The sequence below is a fragment of the Pseudonaja textilis genome, chromosome 1 (assembly GCF_049901715.1).
Source record: "Pseudonaja textilis isolate UNSWEBS1 chromosome 1, rPseTex1.2, whole genome shotgun sequence".
In the NCBI taxonomy this organism is placed as follows: domain Eukaryota; kingdom Metazoa; phylum Chordata; class Lepidosauria; order Squamata; family Elapidae; genus Pseudonaja; species Pseudonaja textilis.
This window is the reverse complement of record NC_141990.1, coordinates 215,937,811-215,953,593: the sequence shown is the minus strand read 5'-3', so window position 1 is coordinate 215,953,593 and position 15,783 is coordinate 215,937,811. Positions and strand designations below refer to the sequence as shown.

Genomic DNA, 15,783 nt, shown 5'->3' with positions numbered 1-15,783 from the left:
TGCCTGTATTCAATCTTGTGTGGTTGGTTAAGGCGCTTATTGTTTCCTTTAAATAATAAGGGTTTTTTTTTAGTAAGCATTATTTCCAGTTACCATTATGTTACAGGACATTTTAAAGATTATCACCGGATGGTTGTAAAAAGTTACTATCCTTTAAAAAAAAAAAAGAAGAAAAGGGAATGGAATGAATATCAAACCAAGATTAAAGTGGGATACCTATAAGCCTACGACAGAAAATGGCAGTGTTACCTCAGGCCTAATATTCATGAAGCAATATGGTGTGCAGTGAATTTGAATTTGTACCCCAGGGGTTAGAATAAGCATAACCGATACTGAAGAAAACCCCTGTCCCTGCAAGATGCCAGAGAACTCACTCTGGTTTTATAGTTTGAATTTCACTGACATGAGCTATGCTGCTCACTTCAAAAGCCTTTGGCAGGAGAATATCCCAGCAATAGGAGTCTTCTTAACCCCGTTGCCTTTCGGATTGGCTGATGCTGATCTTGAGCCAGTCTTTAAGTTCTTCTCTCTCCTCATAGAACAAGAGGGACTGTTTTGAATCCCGACTTTTACTTTGGTAGAAGGACAGATGTTCTTTCCACACTCTTTCCACCCTTCAAAACAGAGGGTGGCTTCTCTCTTTGTGTTTCTTTCCCAAATCATCCTTTAAAGCTCCAAGCTTCTCATTCAGGACTTCTTAACCCCCTTTGTTTCCTATGAAGGAAAGATTATTTACACAAGCAAATGTCATGCTGGAGTATTCTATAATATATAACACAGCATATTAATATAGATGAGAGATGAGAGAGAAAGGGAAAGAGAGGGGAGAGAGATGAGAGAGAGAGGGAAAGAGAGAGATGAGAGAGAGAGGGAGAGAGAAGAGAGAGAGGGAGAAAGGGGGAGAAAGAGAGGAGAGAGAGAGGGGGAGGGAGAGAAAGAGAAAGAGAGGAAGAGAAAGAGAGGAAGAGAGAGAAAGAAAGAGAGAGGAGGAGAGACAGAGAGAGAAAGAGAGAGAGAGAGAGAAGGAGAGAAAGAGGGGGGAGAGAGAGAAAGAGAGAGAGGAGGAGTGACAGAGAGAGAAAGAGACAGAGAAAGAGAGATGGAGAGAAAGAGAGGGGGGAGAGAGAGAGAGAAAGAGAGGGGGAGAGAGAAACAGAAAGAGAGAAAGAGAAAGAAAGAAAGAAAGAAAGAAAGAGGGAGAGAAAGAGAGGGAGGGAGAGGGAGAGACAGAGAGAGAAAGAGAAAGAAAGAGAAAGAAAGAGGGAGAGAAAGAGAGAGGGAAAGAGAGAGGGAGAGACAGAAAGAGAAAGAGAAAGGGAGAGAGAGAGAGAAACGTGTGAGTGGGTGTTACATAACATATATTTTCCTATATCCAGATAATAGGTAGTCCTCAAGTTATGATCATAATTGAGCCCAAAATATACATTGGTAAGTAAAACATTTGTTGAATGAGCTTTTCCCCATTTTATGACCTTTCTTGCCACAGTTTCTAAGTGAACCACTGCAGCTGTTAAGTTAGTAACATGGTTGTTGAGTGAATCTGGCTTCCCCCAGCTGACTTTGCTTCTCAGAAGGTCACAAAAGGGAATCATATGACCCCTGGACACTGCAACCATCATAAATTTGAACCAATTATCAAACATCCGAATGTAAATCACCATGGGGATGCTTGTAATGGGTCGTACTGTGAAAGACAGTCATCAGTCACTTTTTCAGTGCTGTTGTAACTTTGAATGGCCACTAAATGAATTGACATAAGCTGAGGACTACCTATACATCAAGAGCTGGCTTGGTGGGGTGGTTAAGAAGCTGAGCTAGAAAGTGGGAGATTGTGAGCTCTAGACCTGCCTTGGCATGAAGCCAGCAGGGTGACTCTGGTCCCATCCTTCTCTTTCCAACCCAACTCAAAGAGATGGAGATGTTTGTTGTTGTGGGGGGGAAAATAGATGAAGGGAGCCTTAAAAGGAGCCTTGAATCAATAGATGATATGGGTGGAATGACATAATCATCCCCATCATTGTACAGTACTGTATTAGGAGCATGCTACTTGTTTGCTAAGCAAAGCACATGAGAAGCAGGAAAACTTTTATTCTGATATTGTTCTTTCTGGATGTAAAGAAAAGTATGGGCCCAGTGTTATGAGTCACGTAATTCTGGGGTACCTACCCTTAGTGATTGATGCTTTCTACCTACAGTTGCCATCTGTGAGTGTACAAGTGACATTAAATACGTGATGGTTACGGGTGTTGCCACTGCTGCATTTTTTCCGTTTTCTGACACTGTTGTGCGACTGAATTGTTGCTTTCTAGATGTAGGAATGCCTTCTGTTGCTTTTGTCATCAGGAGCAATCTTCAAGCAGCCATAACATCTGATTCCCAGGAGCCCTGTAATGGTTACACACTGCTATGTAGTTGAGTGATGTCAGAAGAGAGTAATTGCAGCTTTTTGTGGTAGCCACACTACCACTCTGGTTTTCATTTCTTCCCACTATTCCCAGGAAGAGGATATTCAGTGGTTCGAGGTACAGTATAAAGAAACGCTGGCAGAAGAGAGAATAGTCATTAACTTTCAAACCCAGAGGTGTGTCCTTCCCACAGTTTTTGATCAGGCTGGTTGTGGATATCCAGTGGAGAAGGAAAATTTTTTCTCTGTAAATGCTTTGAGACATTCCTGTCTTTATTTGTCACATCCTTAAACCAAGTTCTACTCTTGCAGACAAAACTCAGGGTTAGGTGGGGGGGGCTAGCCTTCATTCAGATTAAAAACTTCCCTCAGTCTGTCCTTTCTTAGACTCCAAGTGGTGAGTCATTCATTTGAAATCATAAAAAACAAATCATACATTTCGGTGATGAGAGAAGATTTGGACTAGCCCAAGGGTCTCTAAACTTGGCAACTTTAAGACTTGTGGACTTCAACTCCCAGAATTTTCCAGCCAGCATAAGCTGAAGTCCACAAGTCTTAACACGTTGCTAAGTTTGGAGACCTCTATACTAGCCCTTTCTAAGCAGTCATCCTAATATAGTCATGCTTTGATGTGAGACACTATCCAGAACGGTCAATGTTCCATGGGATCTTGTAGCTTTATTTATTCCCCTTCCATTCAATTGTGTCCAATTCTCAGAGATAACCTGGACATGTCTCTGCAGCTTTCCTGGTAAGATTTTCAGAAGTAATTTGCCACGGCCGCCTTCTTCCTAGGGCTAAGACTAGCCCAGGGTCAACCAGCAGGCTTTGTGCCTAAGGCAGGACTAGAACTCACGGTCCAAAGTGGCTCTCAAGGCTTAACCCCCCCCCCCCAGGAGGTCTTTACATAGGTAGTCTTTGACTTAACAACCATTCATTTAGTGACCAAAGTTACAACGGCACTGAAAAAAGTGACTTATGACTGTTGTTCACACATACAACCACTGCAGCATTGCCATGATCAAATTTTGGACATTTGGCAACTGGCATATATTTATGATGGTTGCAGTGTCCCGGGGTTATGTGATCACCTTTTTCAACCTTCTGACAAGCAAAGTCAGTGGAGAAGCCATAGTCAGTTAACCTAACAACTGCAGCAACTCACTTAACAACTCTGGCAAGAAAGGTTGTAAAATGGGGCAAAACTAATTTAACAATTGTCTTAACCTAGCAACATAAATTTTGGGCTCATTTGTGGTCATAAGTCAAGGACAACCTATACCAGGGGTCTGCAACCTTAAACACTCAAAGAGCCATTTGGACCCGTTTCCCACAGAAAAGAAAACATCGGGAGCCATAGAACCTGGGTGGGCGTAGCCAACTCAACGCCACTCCCATCCAGTCACATGAACACGCACCCCGCCATGCCTACCCAGGTTTTGTGGTTCCTGATGTTTTCTGTGGGAAATGGGTCTGTGTGTATGTGTGTGTGTGTGTGTGTGTGTGTCCTCCTCCTTCCCTCTCATTTCTGTTTTTTGTCTTTTACCTTCTCAGGCCAGGCGAGGAGTGACTGGAAGGGGAGGGTGGGATTCAACCGGTGTTACTACCGGTTCAGTGACTATATTTTGCGTCTGTAAAAAAAACCTTAAGCTGTGCTGCCCGGACAGCTGAAAAGCACTGCGCGCAGGTACGCAGCATTTAGAAAGCCTTTTTTTCCCCTGCTTTTTCAACCTCAGCTGTGCCGCGCAAAGCAGCTGTGGTTGAAAAAGCAGGAAATAAAGGACAGGTAAGAGCCTAGGTGGGAAGGTGGGCCAAACAGTAGCAAACACAGAACCGGTTTGGCGTCTGCTGTTCTTCAGAGCTACCGGTTCTATAGAGCTGGGCAGAACCAGTAGCATCCCACTCCTGGTAAAGGATGGGGCCAGCCAGTAGTAGGATCACCCAGCAGGGAACCACATCAGAGGGCCCAAAGAGCCACATGCAGCTCCAGAGCTGCAGGTTGCTGATACCAGTGGTGGGATTCAATTTTTTTTTTTTTACTATTGGTTCTGTGGGGGTGGCTTGGTGGGGGTGGCAGGGGAAGGAAACTGTAAAATCTCCAGTCAGAGGTGGTATTTGCCCGTTCTCCAAACTACTCAAAATTTCCGCTTCCGGTTCTCCAGAACTGGTCAGAACCTGCTGAATACCACTTCTGTCTGATACCCAACCTATACTAAAAGAAAAGAAAAGTAACCCTACCACCAATATCTCTGCTACTAGAACACAGTACATTATGTCTCCTTTTCAGAGATCTTTCTTTTCTTAATGGCCTTAAAATAATTATTTAACAATGGCTGTGATGTTGAGTTTCCCCCATTAGGTAGTGAAAAATAATTTCCCTTATAATACAAGAGAAAGGCCCTTTTACGTGAAGAAAAGTACAAACCTTAAAAAGCCCATTATTACACAGCAGGCTTTTATCTGACCACATGGAAACTACAAAACAAATTAAGGATAAGAACAGCCTCCTGAACAGATTGCTGGGTAGGGATTTTTGAACAAGCAACCCAAATGCATCAGGAGTCACCAAGCCCAAACCACTTGCAGCCTGAATCACCAAATTATATGTGCTCACATCTGAAATGCTCATTCTTCTGATGAGCATTCAAAGGAGGGATGGGAGAAAACACTGAATGAATAATTCAAGGGCTTTGCATCAATCCCCTTAATACATACCTATACCTGAATCAAGGAGGAGTCCTGCTTCCAAGACACTCTTTTGGAAAGTTTACTACTATTTTACTCATCTCATGTAAAACCTCTTTGATGTTGAGCTTGGCTCCTGGCTGCGGGGCCCTGTCTATGCCATTTACTAGGCAGCAGAATGGAAATGATTTGCTCTTGCCTTATTATGGGATTATTACTTCATTTTTTATTTGCTTTGTTATGGGACCATATAGCAATAGCACTTAGACCTATATACCACTTTAAAGGGCTTTCCAAGTGGTTTACAGAGTCAGCATATTGCTGTCAACAATTTGGGTCCTTATTTTATCCACCTCAGAAGGATGGAAGGCTGAGTCAATCTTGAGCCTGGTAAGATCTGAACTGCCAAATTGCAGTCAGCGGGCAGTCAGCAGAAGTAGCCTGCAGTACTGCATTCTAACCACTGCGCCACCACGTCTCGGTGGGCTTATCCAGCTGATTATCATTTGCTGAGACTAAAAAACCCTAGCCTATCTACCACTGTATTTAGGCTGCCCTTTGCATGTATCTTCCACCAAATGTGAACAACAAGGACAGAGCTAGAAAAAGGCCCATCTCCTTTTACGTATTTACTATCTAAATAGTGGCACATCTTTGGATATAACAGGTCTGATGTGGTTTGGAGAAGCGACTTAAGTGGGCAAGCAAGTGATTTCTTTCAATCATTTTCTTTTTTTCCCTCTCTCTTCTCACTAGTCCTGGACACTGCTGGTCAAGAAGAATTCAGTGCAATGAGAGAGCAGTACATGAGGACGGGAGATGGCTTTCTTATAGTCTATTCGGTCACAGATAAAGCCAGCTTTGAACATGTGGATAGGTTCCATCAACTCATTCTCCGAGTTAAAGATAGGTAGGTGCCCTCCAGCCTCTAGATAAAAAGTTTTTCGGTGTGGCCAGTCCATGGATTCAACTAGAAGTCATCTATAGAAAAGTAGAGATATGAAATATTGTTGAAATGTATTACTTCCTACACTGGGTGATATTGAGTGAACATCGGTTATTGTTTTATGGAAGGATTTAAAATGTATAATTCCTGTACTCGCCACAAAGATAGATTGTATTGATATTTCTCATTCTTCTTTTTGTCTTTCAGAGAATCTTTTCCAATGATTTTAGTGGCCAACAAAGTTGATCTAATGCATTTGAGAAAAATCACCCAGGACCAAGGGAAGGAAATGGCAGCCAAGCACAATGTACGTCCTCTTGGTTTCTTCCCATCCTGTTCTGTGACTGTGGCCTGGAAATGGTCCAAGGGTGTTCACAAGGTGGAATAAAAATAGTCACGATGGCAACCACCGGATTGGCAAATCACTTAAATCACATGTCACAGCTGCCATCTTGACTTTTTTTTGGAATACCCTGCATATATCCCTGATGTGATCCCTGGCTCAGACTATCCCCAGGATACCTTTTTAGAATAAAATTGTTCTCAGAACTGCTCAGTTGAGGGATGTCATCAGTGGAATTAGAAAACAAATTATGAAGTGGATTTTGGATAAGCATGTTGATGGTGGCCAAGTTAAGGCAGACAGAGTGTCTCTTTCCTTTTCAAAATTGTAAATTCCTCAGGGGCTGCATGCCATGGAGTAGATCTGTAGTAGGAACATAATCCCCTTTGACACCCCTTTCCCACTATTCCCTTTAGCCTGAGGTGGGTTTAGAATCCAGACAATCCTCAGTTCCATGCTCTGTAGGAGGATTGTTTGATGTCATATCTGTCAACCCCATAAAGAGACCAGTGGAGGAGTATGATTTGATGTTGGATTCTCTTTCTAATATCAAATCTCTTACTTGGCTCCTTTCCTATATCCATCAATCCTCTGATTCCTGGGACGATGCTAAATTCCATTGCGGGTCTAGAATCGTTGTTCTTACCCACAATCCTGTCCATTTTTCCAATTAAGTTGCAATATTTTTTAAAAAACACTAATCAATAATGCATCCAATGTCATCGTTTAAATGACATTTTGAGTATGTCAGGTCTATTAGAAAAGCACAGCAGCACTCTGGAGATACTGCACTCATTTACGAAAACTCCTTCAGACATTTGTATACTGAGTTCATTAGTTAAAAAGCAAAACGTGAACCCACTATCTAGATGTTGGGCGATTGAAGTACTTCCCGTTCACGTTTGAAGCCTAGCTTGACAACGCTGCAAGTTTTCAGCGTGCAGATATTGTAAAGAAAGCCTGAGATTTATTAGGCTCTAAAGAACTGTTTGAAGGGAGGGGAAGGTGGGCGACGTTTCAATCAGACAGAAAGGCTCCATTTTAACAGCACCGTCTCTTAGCATTTGCTATCTTAGTGCCAATACGCGGGGTCATAAAACCTCATTTAGTTTACCATATATAGTTACGCCTGTCCCTTCTTCATCCCCTCCACCAATGAGAAGAAGAAAAAAATGGAGCAGAACTGGTATACAGTACACAAAAGTATCCTTATAAATGGCCAACCGAAAGAATCGTGTTTAAAATGAGGCTTTTTAACTTGGAAAAAGATGATTGAGAGCATATGCACACAGCATCCTTAAACTGGTACCTTTTTGTGAGGATACAGGCTTAACTGTAAACCAGTTCAAGAAAATCCTGCCTATGTAGGTCAGAGGTCAAGGTCAAGAAATTCAGTCTGGACTGGAAGCTAGCAATGGGCACTCATTGGTCAATTCTACTGCAGCTATACCTTCCCTTTTTCTGTTCCAGGAAAGTAATGGCTAGTTGCTTTTCTTTCTGTGGGTTTTGTTTTACTGGAAATATATGCTTTTCTAAGTTTGTGTTTGTAAATGCACCAACCCGCTCATACACAAATATACCATAAGTTTGCAATATTAAATAAACCCATACATCCAAGCTTAAAGTATCAAAAGCTTAGTTTTAACATTAAAAAGTTCCATTTTGTATCTTTCCAAGAAAGTTTGCTATAGGATACAAGTCTTTTTCAATGACCTAATGGTTCTTATACTTTTTTGACATCTGGAATTGATATGTAGAATTCTACAATTCAGATTCCAATAAAAATATATTTTAATCACTACTGTTCTTCCCCTGAGCAAACTGCTTTTCTTACTGTGATTGATTTATTGATTATTTATTTATTTATTTAGTTTACTCCAGTTCTCAAATCTGGCTATATAAAGGCAATGGGTAGATAGATCAACTGTTTTCATTCAACAGCTATTCTTATATTGTAATTTTGGAGAGAAACCCATGAAAGTGGGACCACTATGAAAGCTTGCAATGCAACTGTGCCATTAAAAACCACTTCTGCTCCATAAGAGCACCTACAGGACTATTTTAAAAAACCCTTTTGAACAATTGTCCATAGCTCTTTCTTTATTCACTTTTATATAGATGACCTCTCTGAATAATGTTACTTTTCTACAGCCCAAAAATTCTAGGGGAGAAATCAAACAATACCCTAACTTAGCATATGAAACGATCTCTCATCCTGTTTTAATGGCATTTGCATTTTGCTTTCCCATATTTCTTATACTCTAAATGTCTATATAGTATATATGTAAATATCACTGAGACTTTGTTTTCCAGATTCCATATATAGAAACTAGTGCTAAGGATCCTCCATTGAATGTTGACAAAGCCTTCCATGATCTTGTTCGAGTAATCAGGTGAGCCATCCCACTATTAAATCAAGTCTGCAACTGATTTGGCTTCCTCTCACATATCATGAATCAAGCTTACTTTAGAAAAAAAAAGTTTATGAATCATTCACTAAGCATTAGTTTTCAGTCTCAGCCATAGATCCTAGTTATTTAAATATTTGTCCATATATTTTTGGCTTACCAGGAAACCTGTACTCATCATTTTTAATCCATATTTATCTTGAACAAATACAACTTTCAAAGAATGACATCAAAACATAGTTGTCAGTATGTATGTATGTATGTATGTACTCATATTTTTAGAATAGTTCGTAATATATATATATAAATCTTAATAGTTTAAGAGGGTTGAACTAAATAATTCATAAACTTTTTTTTCTGAACAGAAACCTCTTTTGAATGAAGGTAAATAAACGTGTCCCAAGATAATGTTGCAGGATCTAATCTGGATTGGTCACTGGGACCAGAGGTTTTGTCTTCCAAGCATTTGGACTCTAAAACTAGAACCCATCCTCAGGGAATCTCTCTAGCAGAGAGAAGTTCCTTGAAGATGGGCTCCCACCAAAGCCTGAAAGTTTGGAAGACAAAACTTCCAGTGACCAATCCAGATTGGATCCTGCAAAAATCTCTTTGTCCATATCTGAATAGGTTGAATCAACAGAGAAACGTCACAGGTTTGATGTCCTTCCAGACATTAAAAGAAGCTCTTCCACTGAAAACCAAATAAAACTTGTCCCTTTTTGTGTATGTAAAAAAGAAAAATAAAATATGGGAAAACTGATCAATCTACCACTGTTTTGAGGCTTAGGGCTCAGCCAGGATTTTGAAGCCATGACTTTTAGGATATGAATTCTTCTGTTTCTTTCATCTGGACTGGATATGAGAACTTCAGGTTCACATTTCTGGCCACACTAAACCCAACGTACACCCCACCCTAAACAGGAAGAAATAATATTACAGACAAATGTGGTATAAACCAAGCCTGGGAGAATCTGTATTTATTTTCAAAATATTTGATATTTCTAAGAAGCAAGCAGAAGCTCTGAGAAGCAAGCAAACATTTTGAAAAATGAGGAAAGCAACCATAGGAAACCCAGCCAGATTATGAAGTGAGACTAGCTGGAAAAAAACTTTTAAAAAAGGAGAGTTGAATGTAAGCCCTTCCCCCATGAGAAGTCTTTTCACCAAGCTTTTTAAAACCTGTTCGTGGCTGACCTTAGCAGTAAAGGCAAAATTGCTTCTCTCGTCGTGACAGTTAGCAATTTCATTTGCTAGACCTCAAGCCACCTCTGATGATCAGCTAGCAAAGATCAGGTATCTTCTGGCAAACATAACCCTTCATTGCGCTAAGCAGTTTTGCAGCAATCTCTACCCTGGAATACCAATGGGACAGGATGCCCCAGCAATCATGTCCTGGCCCATTGCTCTTATTAGACATTTTTTATTTATTTATTTATTTATTTGATTTGTCAATTGCTTACAAGATAATAAGTGTAAGTATATACATAGTTATGAATACATGAAATGGGTACATATAAGAAAAATAAAAGAAACAATAGGACAGGGACGGTAGGCACGTTGGTGCACTTATGCACGCCCCCTACAGACCACTTAGGAAAGGGGTGAGGTTAATAGTAGACAGTCTAAGGTTAAAGTTTTGGGGGTTTGGGGAAGAAACCACAGTATTATTCCAGACATTGACCACTCTGTTGCTGAAGTCGTATTTCCTGCAATCAAGTTTGGTGCGGTTAACCTTGAGTTTGTATCTATTGTGTGCTCTTGTGTTGTTATAGTTGAAGCTGAAGAATTCATTGACAGGTAGGACATTGCAAAGTATGATTTTATATACCATACTTAGATCAGACCGAAGACGACGTAATTCAAGGTTTTCTAGGTCTAGAATTTCAAGTCTGGTGGCATAAGATATTCTACAACGAGTAGAGGAGTGCAGAACTCTTCTTGTGAAATATTTCTGGACTTTCTCAACTGTGCTAATATCAGATATGTAATGTAGGTTCCAGACTGATGAGCAGTATTCGTGTATTGGTCTAGCAAATGTTTTGTATGCTCTAGTTAGTAGTGTGATATTACCAGAGAAAAAGCTACGTAGGATTAGAAACTAGTTACCTTTTCCCAAAGAATCACTGTGCTGCTTTCCAAACTTTATTAATCAAAGGCTTTTAGCTGTAATGGGACATCTGGCACTAGATGCTTTGCATGTATTCATTCTTATTTTTTGAAAAATGGGCGGGGGGGGGGGAACATGCTAATTGTTTGAGCCAGGAAAGTTACACACCCTTGCCTTACAGTTGTGTTCTCATGAAGCTTTCCTAGAATAGAGGCTCTCTGACTGCCACATTAGCTACACAAAATAAGATAGTGTAGCCTTGATTTCTGCAGAATGCAAGTTGTTCAGTCATTGCACATTCTTCCGTCTGTTCCTAGTTGGCAGTGAAGGAATGCAAGGAAGGGAGAGAGATTTAGAGGTCAAGAAAGCTTAATAAATGCTGCTCAGTTTAGCCTGACGCTTAATTGTGGTTAAAAAAAATATCAGTATTGCAGTTGCATTTTATTGCGGTACAGTTTTGTTTTTGTTTCAAGAAAAATAATATACAGTAAAGTCCCTACATGCCTCTTAAAAAGCTTTGAGGTGCTTTCTTGCTTCTTATGCTCACTAATTTCAAACAGGGCTTGCCCACTGAAGTTAGCAGAGATTCAGGGTGGAGGACAGGGGTTAGTGTATGGATGAGAACAGGACAACTTTACTGTAGTTTCTTTGGTTTGAGGCTGTGGGTAATCAAGCTGGCAATGAAAACCATCTGCCTGAAACTGGAAAGTACAGTACCTCCTACGGGCTACAGTTGGTTTCATCAACATAGAATAGAATAGAATAGAATAGAATAGAATAGAATAGAATAGAATAGAATAGAATAGAATAGAATAGAATAGAATAGAATAGAATAGAATAGAATAGAATACTTTATTGGCCAAGTGTGATTGGACACACAAGGAATTTGTCTTGGTGTAAATACACTCAGTATACATAAAGAAAAGGTACATTTGTTGAGAATCAAGAATCATAATGTACAACACTTAATGATAGTCATAGGGTACAATCAACAATCAAATCATACTAGGAAACAGTCAAGTGGGAAGGGATGGGTGATAAGGAGTTGACAGGCCTGAGGTAGATGGTTGGGCTTCATAGTGGGGAATATATGTTGCTGAGGGTTGAGTTGTTGGGGTTTGTGTGTGTATGTGTGTCTGTGTTTGTGTTCCTTGCTTCTCTTCCTGAAGATATTTCATTACTAGCCTGGAAATGAAAAGTCTGCAAGAAGAGAGCAAGCTCAGAAACACGAAAAGCCCAAGAACCTAATAGTCTGGCTTTGCAATTCTCAGTGTGGCTAATGTCTATATTTGTAGCTTAGTAGAATTGTTTAGTACCATTAAAATGAGGCATCATATTTTAGCCTCAACTGTGCTGGGTTCCCTTATCACACGCACCCACTGCTGTACTTTGAGTATAGTTTGTTGAATAAGCTACAGTTGGAAAGTTCACACACCCTGCTGTCCTTTAAACATTAGTTGACACACCATTGTTAAGACAAAAGCAAAGAAAGCACATTTTGCCTCCGCATGCAAAATCAGTCTAAATCATCAGACAAGCAGGATGTGATTAAAACTTTTTCTTTGAAGGAAAAAGGCTCCTTTAAGGAGGGAGAGAGTCTGTTTGATTCACTCTCCACTTTTGTAATGGAAATTGCCCATCCTCAAAACTATTGTGTGAGTTCTGTGCCCAGGACTTCTTAGCTCCTGATTCTAATTCTAACTATAGCTAGAACCAAGAACTAAGATATCCTGGGCAGGTGTCTAATTCTACTCTATAATATAATAATGTATAATATATTATATATTTTAGTATATATAATATTACTAGCTCCATACCCATGCTTCGCTATGAAACTATGTGATCGGGCTTAGTTTTGGGGGAGGAAAATAGGAGGGAGGGGAATTCTGCCTCTGCCTACCAGCATCCATTGGTATACATCTGGCTAGCATCTTGTCAGTGTGTGAGAGAGTTGAGGGCTGTTTGGAAACTGAAACAGTATTTGCTGTGTAAGCAAGAAGGAGACAGCAAGGAGCCTGGGCATGGCTTAGCTCAACTATTCTGTACTAAAGCTGCTTGGTGCTGTGAAACTAAAACTGAAATTTCTCTCCTCTGCTTGTGTTTTGCATTTGGAGCAAATTTCTTTTCAGGTGGGGAGAGGGAGTAGAACTCCTTAGCATCAGAGCATGTTAATAGTAATATACAAAATACTAATGGAGAGAGAGAGAAAGAGAGAGAGAGAGAAATGTGTGTGTGTGTGTGTTACATAACATATATGTTACTATAACCAGATAACAGGTAATCCTCAAGTTATGATCACAATTGAGAGACACATTATAATGTATAGGAGCCATGGTGGCACAGTGGTTAGAATGCAATATTGCAAGGTAACTCCACTGCTCACTGCCAAGAGTTCGATTCTGACTGGCTCAAGGTTGACTCAGCTTTCTATCCTTCTGAGGTTGGTAAAATGAGGACCCAGATTGTTGGGGTCAATATACTGACTCTATAAACAATTTAGAGAGAGCTGTAGAGCACTGTGAAGCGGTGTATAAGTCTAAGTGCCATTGCTATATATAATAAGTTGTCTAGTTCTGGTTCTAGAATTAGAGTTCTGGTTCTAGAACTAGAGTTCTAGTTCTTACTAGTCCTTAAAAGCAGTACTGATATTTCTTCTATGTTCCCTAACAGGCAACAGGTTCCAGAAAAGAACCAGAAGAAGAAAAAGACCAAATGGCGAGGAGACAGAGCAACTGGTTCCCACAAACTGCATTGTGTGATTTTGTGACTGTCTCTTCCTGTGTTTCTCATTTTTCCCCATTCCAACTTGAACCAATTGTACAACCTAACTGCAACTTGACTTTTCAAGAAAACAGTTCCTGCCCAAAAGAACTCAAAGGGAAATATTCTGGGCGTTCTTGAGATTCAGCCACATGATTATTTGGCAAATGATGCAGAATTGGTTTACTTAAAAAAAAAGAATGAAAGAAAAAGAAACAAGTTACTCCAAAGCAGGGGCAAAAAAAATATCCAATTTTTATGACTGTCGGCCATTTCAATAGTTTTTATTTTAAAATTACTTGGGTGACTAAAAATGTTTTATCTACAAGCGTTCCCAAGGGGACCTTACTTCTAAACAGTCATTAATGGCTTTACTTAGTACTGAGCGTGTTGTCAATCAAGGTCAATATTTCCTTTCTTGGCAGAATTTCCTTTTGCACTGGATTCCCCAATATGTCTTCAGAGATGCAATTTGTGTGTGTGTGTGTGTGCGTGCGTGTGCGTGCGTGCGTGCGCAAAAGAAACTGGTGTGTAACCAGATCTTTATAAGGCAGTGCCAGCAAAAAGGATGAAGGAACGTGAGGGGTGGGTTGTCAGTCCTATCTGGGTTATTCATCCTATGTGCCAGGTTGTGTTTTGTCCGTAAAAGGCTACTCTGAAAGAGTGGGAGGGCAGCCATTTTGCTAGTCTGAGAAATATTTAAATTAAATGGTTATTTACAAATGATAAATAGTACTTTTCGTTTGCTTTTGTTATTTTGAAGAAAAGAAACATGGATAAATGTTGATGTAAATATTAACTGAACTCATATGAGTATATATCAGAAAATGTGCTGATTCTGTGCTGGTTGATACTTTTGGCTTTTTTTGTCTAAGCCCCATATTGTAACACCAGTTTTCCCATTATAGTATTTTCTAGATAGCTTGGATTTCTATTTGGAAACAGAAAATGTCTTCTTCAGTAAAACAGTTACTGTTCTCATGCCATTAATGCATTCCTATATTCAGAAGTTCTTGCCTCTACTTCTAAAACTCAAGGATTATTGTATTTAATGCTCAGAGTTCTATGTATGTGCAATACAACTGCATGTATTTTTCATGTAGGTTCCATCTGAGTCATAATCTTTTTAAAATGGAAAGGATTCCATGTTATTCTATATTCCGGAAGATAATTCATAAGCATACTGTCAGGTAGCAAGTATACATGGAGGATAATGCAATTATGTATGTCGATCCACATCAAAAGGCAAATAGCTTTGAGCAGACATGATTTTTATTTGAGCCTTCAAATCTCTGTTGACTTCTGATGACTGTCTGAAGAAATCCCTGCAGTTTTCTTGGCAAGAGTTTTGGGAAGTGGTTTGCCTTTGCCTGCTTCCCAGGGCTGGGAGAGAGTGGCAGGGGTGGGCCTCAAAAAGTTTAGCCAAGGGTTCTCTGTCTGGTTGCTGGGTGGGCGCGGTCATGGTGGGCATGGCCTAGTTGGCCTCCTGCACCACGGCAGGGAGGGGGGGCATTTTTGCCCTCTCCAGGCTTTCCTCGAGCCTCAGGGAGGGCGAAAACAGCCTCCTCAGGCTCTGGAGGTTCTCTGGAAGCCTGGAAACAGGCCCATTTCTGGCCTTCCTGAACTTCCAGGAGGCCCGTTTTTCACCCTCCCTGAGCCTCCGTGTGCACCTTGCATTTACCTGCATCCAAAACGGGCTGCATGGAGACTCCGGGGAGGGGAGGGGAGGGGTGAGTGGGGCCAGCCAGGAGTGGGATTTGGGCGTTCTCCAAACTGCACAGAATCTTAGCTAGGATCTCTCCCAAACCGTGTGAACCCCCAGCAGCCCACCCGGCCCCAGGGTCACCCAACTGGCCTCATGTCTAACACAAGACTAGAGCTCATGGCCTCCTCCTAGTTTCCAGCCTAGTAACCACTACATCAAACTGACTGAACACGATCAAGTGTTCAAACGTGATGCACATATCTTTGTGTTCAAAAATGAGAGAGAGAGAGCAGAAGAACCACAAATGTGTTTGAAAGCAAAGGAACTAGGAAACAGCTTCCAAGGATTGGCAATCATTGTATCGGGTGTTTCAGAGATTTAGTTTTAGCCAGGAGACTGAACTGCTCCACAATTTACTCCTTTAC

General features: G+C 40.6%; 1 protein-coding gene across 7 annotated transcripts in view; it reads left to right on the top strand.

Moving 5' to 3' along the window:
• The window catches only part of MRAS (muscle RAS oncogene homolog), a 62,778-nt gene extending 48,139 nt beyond the window's left edge, over positions 1–14,639 (top strand). For 6 of the 7 annotated variants that reach the window (XM_087920474.1, XM_087920470.1, XM_087920469.1 and 3 more), the window contains 4 exons: positions 5,846–5,999; positions 6,243–6,342; positions 8,692–8,771; positions 13,564–14,639. In XM_087920474.1, coding sequence (XP_087776600.1) covers positions 5,881–5,999; positions 6,243–6,342; positions 8,692–8,771; positions 13,564–13,660 — 396 coding nt within the window. In that variant the 5' untranslated portion in view covers positions 5,846–5,880 and the 3' untranslated portion in view covers positions 13,661–14,639. The remainder of the gene's footprint in view (positions 1–5,845; positions 6,000–6,242; positions 6,343–8,691; positions 8,772–13,563) is intronic. The other variant, XM_026708004.2, reaches the window with a different exon arrangement.
• The last annotated feature ends 1,144 nt before the right edge of the window (positions 14,640–15,783 follow it).